This window comes from Myotis davidii, unplaced genomic scaffold (genome assembly GCF_000327345.1).
Source record: "Myotis davidii unplaced genomic scaffold, ASM32734v1 scaffold208, whole genome shotgun sequence".
Classification (NCBI taxonomy): Eukaryota; Metazoa; Chordata; class Mammalia; order Chiroptera; family Vespertilionidae; genus Myotis; species Myotis davidii.
The window spans coordinates 720,747-729,078 of NW_006299706.1; the positions used below are offsets into that span (position 1 = coordinate 720,747).

At 50.0% G+C, this 8,332-nt stretch overlaps 1 protein-coding gene across 1 annotated transcript in view; it reads left to right on the forward strand.

The window, feature by feature from the left end:
• The first annotated feature begins 5,351 nt into the window (after nucleotides 1-5,351).
• TDRD10 (tudor domain containing 10) overlaps nucleotides 5,352-8,332 on the forward strand; it is a 23,786-nt gene continuing 20,805 nt past the window's right edge. The window contains exons 1-2 of the mRNA XM_006775754.2: nucleotides 5,352-5,415; nucleotides 6,249-6,307. Of these exons, the coding sequence (XP_006775817.2) occupies nucleotides 5,394-5,415; nucleotides 6,249-6,307 (81 nt within the window). The 5' untranslated portion in view covers nucleotides 5,352-5,393. The remainder of the gene's footprint in view (nucleotides 5,416-6,248; nucleotides 6,308-8,332) is intronic.

Below are 8,332 nucleotides of genomic sequence, written 5' to 3' on the forward strand. Positions count from 1 at the left end.
CCCGGGCGGTGGGTGGCAGCTGCGGGACTCGCACCCCATTCACACCGCAGGTGGCGGGGTGCACTTTTACGGAAGGGACGCCTGCCGAGGGTTTTGGTGGGAATGGGGGGGCGGAGGGGGAGCGGACAGCGGGACTGAAGCTGTGCGGTGGGCAGCGTTTTGCTCGGAACTGTGGGACCCTCTCCGTTAAGAGAGGCCTCTGCCACCACCCTGCTTTAGGAAGCAATATTATTATTTTTTAGCTAAAAAAACCTAAACGTGCCACAGAGGCTCATACGATACGTTTTATTTGTGTGTGTTTTTTTTAATCTTTAAATTCTTTATTAGTTAAGGAATTACAAATGTGTTTTAAATCCTCACTGCAAGCCCCGGGGACTGAGTGATTTTGCTCGCTTACACCAGCCAGTCTTGAAAATGTTTCTTGACTTAAAAAAAAAAAAAGTGTTATTGAGATAGCACTTGCACACCATAAAATTCACGGTTGAAGTGTGCAGTTAAAAATATTTAATATATTTACAGTACAGCCAGCATCGCACTCTAATTTTAGAGCCTTGCCTCACCTCAGAAGGCAGCCTTGTGCCCCTTAGCAGTTCCAGCTCCTCCCATCTCCTCCTTCCCACCCCAGGCAGCCGCTAATCTGCTTTCTCTCTCTACGGATTTGTCTACTTTGGACTGCATGTAAGTGGAATCACGCAACATGTGGTCTCTGTGTCTGGATTCTTCCCTTTAGCTTCACGTTTTGAGACTCATCTACGTGGTAGCATTTATCCGAACGTCCTTCCTTCCGTGTTGCTGACTAATATTCCATCGTACGGATACGCCACATCTGATGGATTCATTCACACATCAGCTGTTGGACCTTCGGGTTGCTCACACTTTGCAGCTATGTTCCCACCAAGGCTGCTGCAAACATTTGTGAACGAGTCTTTGTGTGGGCACACGTTTTAATTTCTCTTGAGTAGCTACCCCAGAGTGGAATTGCTGGGCCACATGGAATTCTCTGTTTAACTGTTTGAGAAACTGACAAACTATTTTCGCAAAGTGACTGCGCCATTTTACACTTCTGCCAGCAATGTGAGGGTTCCTATTTCTCCACATCCTCAACACATTATTGTTGTCTGTCCTTTTTATTATAGCCATCGTAGTGTGAGGTGGTGTCATTGTGGGTTATTAATGTTTTAAAATCCTCACCTGAGGATATTTTTTCCATTAATTTTTATTTTTTTAAATATATTTTTATTGATTTCAGAGAAGGGACAGGGAGAGAGAGAAACATCAATGATGAGAGAGAATCATTGATTGCCTTCTGCATGCTCTACACTGGGGATCGAGCCCACAACCCGGGCATGTGCTCTGACCAGGAATCAAACCGTGACCTCCTGGTTTATAGGTCGATGCTCAACCACTGAGCCACGTGGGCCGGGCTCTATTGATTTTTAGAGAGAGTGGTAGGGAGGGGGAGAGACAGAAAGAGAAACATTGATATAAATGAGACACACGGAATGGCTGCCTCTTGCTCACACCCGGACTGGGACGTGGGGCGGGGGATCAAATCTGCAAGGGAGGTATGTGCCCCTGACTGGGGATTGGAATCGTCCGAGGGCCGAGGATCTAACCGTTGAGCTACACTGGCCAAGGCTGTCATTGTTTTGATTTGCATTTCCCTAATGACTAATGATGTTGAGCATCTTTTTGTGGGCTTACCGGCCGCTTGTATAGCTTTGGAGAAATGTTGATCAGGTCGTTTGTCCACTTCCTAGTTGGTTTCTTTATCTTGTTATTGAATTGTACAGGCTCTTTATATATTCTTTGTCTTTTTTAAAACACAGATTTTTCTCCCGGCCAAGCAATAGAGTGGAAACTCCCTTTAGAGTGGTGTTGTCTGGATTCCAAAAACAGGGTTCTCCATTAATGAGCTTAGATCGTTATCTTGAACAAATTACCAGATGATTGTTTTTTTTGAGCCTCCAGGACTTCCTCTGTACAATGGGGTGATAATGTACAGCTCTTAAGAGCAATGATAATTAAAGAGGTAACAGGAAGGGAGCACGTTCCAATACCATCTAGAAGAGTCAGCACTTTCACAGGGTTATTACTCAACTGAAGGGAACCTGCAATGCAGTTGTGTCTGGAATCAATAAAGATACATCCCCAAGCAATGGATTTTTTGTTGTTGTTAATCCTCACCTGAGGATATTTTTTTTCCTGATTTTTAGAGAGAGTGGTAGGGAGGGGGAGAGACAGAGAAAGAGAAACATTGATATAAATGAGACACACCGACTGGCTGCCTCTTGCTCACACCCAGACTGGGATGCGAGGCGGGGGATCAAATCTGCAAGGGAGGTATGTGCCCCTGACTGGGGATTGGAATCGTCCGAGGGCCGAGGATCTAACCGTTGAGCTACACTGGCCAAGGCTGTCATTGTTTTGATTTGCATTTCCCTAATGACTAATGATGTTGAGCATCTTTTTGTGGGCTTACCGGCCGCTTGTATAGCTTTGGAGAAATGTTGATCAGGTCGTTTGTCCACTTCCTAGTTGGTTTCTTTATCTTGTTATTGAATTGTACAGGCTCTTTATATATTCTTTGTCTTTTTTAAAACACAGATTTTTCTCCCGGCCAAGCAATAGAGTGGAAACTCCCTTTAGAGTGGTGTTGTCTGGATTCCAAAAACAGGGTTCTCCATTAATGAGCTTAGATCGTTATCTTGAACAAATTACCAGATGATTGTTTTTTTTGAGCCTCCAGGACTTCCTCTGTACAATGGGGTAATAATGTACAGCTCTTAAGAGCTTCCAGTGAGGAGTACGTGAGCAACAGCAACCTATATGAGCTGTTAGCACCTGGCAGGCCCTGAAAGGCATCGTTGTGCCGGGCCTTTGCTTGGGCGGTATTGGTGCCGGCCTTGTTCCAGAAGCCAGTAGACTTTTCTGGGGGTTCCATGAGATTGGGACAGACACCCACAACCCTGATTCTGCCCATCAGCCTCTCTCTGTTTTTATTTTCCTCTGCCAATGTCTTTTAATTATCTTAATCACATCGAGTTCTATTTAAAGGTAGTTGCAGCTAAAGCTGTGGTTGCCTGCTACAGCTGGGAACAGTTTAGAGAGTTGCCGTGTTTTTTAAAAATGTCATGTTTTAATTAAACGTTTTAAGGAAAGGAAAGAAGAAAACCCTTTACTGTGACGTTCACAGCCGTGGTATCTGTAGGAAAAGAACCAGGGCTTCCTTCGGAGCCACGGACCCGGGTTACCGCTATATCTTTTATAATCATGAGGAAATCATCTGATGTCCTTGAACTTTGCCTTTCCCGTCTGTGGAGTGAGAAGTCAGTACTCCACAGGGTCATAGGAAAGGGCTGGCGAAATGCATAAAATGAAAGCCAGTGGCCACCATTTATTGAGCTCTTAACACGGGGCAAGTGCTTTAAGCACAGCACCGCCCCTCACCCTGGCAATCGAGGGCAGAGGGCTCATTTGACAGATAAAATGTGCCCCGGGGCTCTGGGCTGGACTCTGAACCACATCTCTACCAGCCAAAGGCCCCGTGCCAGCCACACGCAGACCACCGTATGGAGGTGGGTGTGGTTTTTAAATATTTTTGTTTGTTAATCCTCACTTGAGGATATTTTTTTTCCCCCATTGATTACTGGTAGGAGGGAGGAAGGGAGGGAGGGAGGGAGGGAGGAAGAGAGAAAAACATTGATGTGAGAGAGACACACTTGATTGGTTGCCTTCCATACTTGCCCTGACTGGGATCAGGGATCAAACCTGCAACCCAGGTACATGCCCTTGACTGGAAATGAACCTGAGACCCTTCAGTGCGTGGGCAGATGCTCTAACCACTTACCCACACCGGCCAGGGCAAGATGGATGTGGTTTTAAATTTGCTCATGGTAACTATCTTCTGTTTGCTGTTATAACAAATTCCCACTTGTGTAGTGGTTTTACAAAAACAAAACTCCTGCTCTGTGGGTCAGAAGTCTGACGTGTCTCCCTGGGCTAAGTCCAGGTGTCAGCAGGGCTGCGTTCCTTCTGGAGGCTGAAGGGGAGAACTGTTTCTTTGCCTTTTCCAGCCTTTAGGGCAGTGATGGCGAACCTAGGACACGCGTGTCAGAGGTGACACGCGAACTCATTATTTTGGTTGATTTTTCTTTGTCAAATGGCATTTAAATATATAAAATAAATATCGAAAATATAAATCTTTGTTTTACTATGGTTGCAAATATCGAAAAATTCCTGTATGTGACACGGCACCAGAGTTAAGTTAGGGTTTTCATTTTTTTTTTTTTTAATATATTTTATTGATTTTTTACAGAGAGGAAGGGAGAGAGATAGAGAGTTAGAAAAATCGATGAGAGAGAAACATCGATTAGCTGCCTCCTGCACATCTCCCACTGGGGATGTGCCTGCAACCCAGGCACATGCCCTTGACCGGAATAGAACCTGGAACCAACCCTTCAGTCCCCTCAGAGGAGGGGGGAAAAGCTGGAGGTTGAACCAGTTGCCAGTGCCCAGGATGTGATCAGTCTTGCCTGTGTAATGAGGCCCATAGGAACCCAAAGGACAGGGTTCCGAGGGCTTCTGGGCTGGTGAGCAGGGGAGGTTTGGGGAGAGCGGCTGGCCTGGAGGGCCTGCAGGCTCTGCCCCCTTTCCCCGGACCTTGCATCTCTCCCACCCGGCTGCGCACATCTGTGAGCCGCTCCAGCAAATGGATCGAGCCCAGGGAGGAGGTCTTGGGAACCTCCGGCCAGAAGCACAGCTGATAACCATAGCCCTTCGCCTGCGGCCTCTCCCGCTCCTTCCAGGTGGATGGTGTTAGAGCTGAGTAGAGGCGTTGGACGCCAGCTGACGTCCGGAGCAGTGCTTGGTGGTGTGGAGACCCCGCACTGGGATTGGTGACTGGAATCCTGAATAGGTGCTGGGGGTGGGTACGCGGACCCCCTGGGGGCGGCCGCAGCACCTGCTGGGTAGTTAAGTGCTGGTGGAGGTCCCTGGCACGCCTCTAACCGGCTGCTTGGCTCTGCAGCAGATCCTGTTGGGAAGCCTGCAGCATGTAAGTCGTTTCCTTTTGTGACAAACAAGCCTCCTTCCTCAGAGCCTTCTCTTCCTTCTCTTCCTGCGCGCGGTGCCCGGAGCTTAGGGGTCACCCCCAGATTTCTTGCCTGTTGATTAGCAATGACAAAGGTCCCGTGGAGGGCTTCCTGGTTTGGAACCTGAGTCTGGGGGGGATGGGGGGGAGGAAGGGAGACGCAAAAAAGGCAGGGCCCCTGCCGATGCCCAGACTTTTGTTGGCGCTTGGGCCTGGGAGGTGAGACACTGAGACCTGTTTTGATAGGTTCTGGGGCAGCCGTGACCGACCCGCAGCGGAACCGCTGGGGAAGAAGGGGGTGATGGAGGAGCAGAAGCCTCTGCGTGAGTTAGCCTGGGGGCTCGGTTGGTGCTGGGACCCTCCGTCTCTACGTGGACCTTATTTCATCTCCTCGGTTCCTGTTCCTGCATGAGCTTGGGGCCCACCTCGATCCTGCCCTTGCCCCCGTCAGCCACCACCTTTCCGTGTACGTGGCTGATGTGTCCCCCCTGCTGCTGCCGTGGCCCAGGCCCCGTCACTGTTGCGTTTGCTGCTGCTCACTCCGTGCTTCTCTTTAACGCTGACCTTCTCCCATTGCACGCTCCCCTGTCTCCAGAGCGGTCTTTCTAAAACCCAGCTGTGGATGTCACCTCTGGTGAAAACCTCTCCTCCTCCCAGCCAGCGGATTTCCCCATGTGGCCTGGCCTCCTCTCTCACGTTCACCCTCATGCACGTGCCGCTAGCTGTTCCCGACCACATGCAGCTGCCCGCGGGCGCCAGGCCTTTTCATAGCTCCCGGCCTCTGCACGTGCTGGTCCCTCTGCCCGGATTCCTTTCCCCCCACCCCTGCTTCATGTTAACTCTGAAACGCAATCCCCTGGACCCAGATACTCCATAACATCTCATTGAAAGCACTGGCTTCCAGGGATGCTGGTGACGCCGTCCCCCACAGAGCCAGCGAGCTGCCGCCTTGAAGGCGGTGATGTCCGCGGCCCGCACTTTCCCCCGGGCCTCTTAGCACTGACTGCAGTGTAGCCGATCATTGCTCCCGAGGGGAGGGATGCTTGTGGGGGGGTGTGTTTTCACATTGAAGAAAATGTGTCACCGATCACATGCCTCCCCGCCTTTGAACCTTCTCACCTGACACCTGCCGTCTTAATGCTGTTTTCCTTCTTAGGATTCAAGAAGAGGGAGACCGAGGTGTATGTTGGCAACCTTCCTCTGGACATCTCTGAGGTACTCTCCGTTCCGCTGCCTCTCCTTTTGGGGCTCCCCCATGTGACGTTAATCGGCCAGCAGCTGAACGTCACCAGCTTTAAGGATGTTTTAGCGCGATGAGTGTGCACGCAGTCACAGGTGGCGACTGGGCTGACCGCCTCCTCCCCGTTTGCCTGGGACTTTCCCGGTTCTAGCCTCCTGCGCGGTTCGTCCCCACGCCTCCCACGTGAACCGGGACGGCCGGTCGCCCCACTCGCTGCTCTGGGTGGATGGAGGGCTGCAGCGAGGCGGCTTGTTTTCAGGGAGGGGTCTCATTAGAGGTCAGGTGCCCGTCCTTCGGGCACGGGGGGCAGTCGGGTCTCAGCCAAAACCTGCACTCAGTTCACTTGGGAACGGACCCGTGGAGTCGGTGGCTGTGACACTTAGAATGTTAGCACGGGGATTTTTGAACCCAGGGGTCTCACTGTCTATTTGGGGAGGCTGAGTCAACAAACCTGAAATCATTATAGAATCACACAAGTATTTAAAATGTGTAATAAGTGCATCTGAAGTTCAGAGGGAAGGAAAATGGAAGCGTAATCTCCTGAATTGAAGCATCCCCTGACTTTTTGTGGGGAGCATCTACTATATGCAAAATAACGTGCTTGAAGTTCAGCAAGCACCTTAGAGACAGCCAAGTCTTGACCCTCAAGGAGCTCAGATGTGGGAGGATGAGAGAAATCATCTTTGTGGGGCCCCTGCTGCAAGCTAAACATGTTCAGAAACTCCCTGTTCCCCGTGCCCCCTTGCCAGTCAATGAAACTCCGTCCTCTCTGCCCAGGCTGTATTTCATTCCTTTCACACCACTTACCATATTTTAATTACCAGGCAGGCGCCAGGAAATAGGCTAAATACTTCATTCGTGTGGTTTGGTTAAGTTCAAGTAATAACTCTGGGCGGTGGGTGTTCCCTTCACCCCGGAGGTGGGGCTGCCAAGTTCTGTGAGAGGTCCAAGCACACAGACCACTGAGGTCAGCCAAGAGCCGAATCCATATCTCGTTGCCCCCAAGTACCAAACCACATAATCGATAAGACATGTAAATAACTCGCCCATAATAAAAGTGGATCTATTATGGGTGTTTTATTTTTTTTTTAATCTGACAAAGAGAGAAGAAGATGATATTGGAGCCCAGAACGGAGTCATTTATGTTGACCCAGTAAATGAAATCATATTCAATCAGAGGAGTCGGTGGGGGATTCTTGGCACCTGGTTCCCTTTCCTCCTCTTGGCGGGCTGGCAGAACCTGCTACCGGGCAGCAGCAGGGGACAGGAGCCCCTGCAGGCAGGCCCTGCGGAGGTCGGTGGTCGGGGAGGCAAGGTGCCTAGAGGCAAGGCCTGGTGAAGGCAGCCTTCAAAATAAAAACCCTCTTAGTGCTTGAAGGCAGAGCTCTCCGAGGATTTCTGTCACTCCTCTCAGAATCACCAGTGCACCCTGTTTTGGCGTCGAGCCTACTTCAAAGCCAGCACCTGGCCTTTGGCCCCCGTCCCTTCCACAGGAAACAGACAGCCTCTCCCACAGACCTGTGGACGCAGCCCAGCCTCCTAGCAAAGACTTCAGCTCACGGAGTCGGATTCTAGAAAGAAAGTCCTAAACGCCCTGTGGAGAACTGTGACTTGACCCTCCTTGCAAACCAACAGATCAGCTTGTAGCCGTCTCATGGCTGTTGGTAGAAGACGCAAGTTGTGGGTCAGAGATGCAGGGTGATCTGTTACTCATCGCAATGACAGTAGCCAGCATCTTTTCTCATTGTATTAACATTTTTAAAAACCGAGATATAAATCACATTCCATTTCAGTGGCTTTTAGTATACGCACAAGGTTGTGCCAACATCTGGATTCAAGAACATTTTCATTTCCCCCCAAATAAATCCCATCCCCATTCCCCTCCCCTTCCATTCACTGACCTTTGGGTTGTTTCTACGTTTTGGCTGTTATGCATAATGCTGCTCTGAACATGGGCGTACAAGCTTTTGCGTGACCATATGTTTCATTGGGTCATTGGG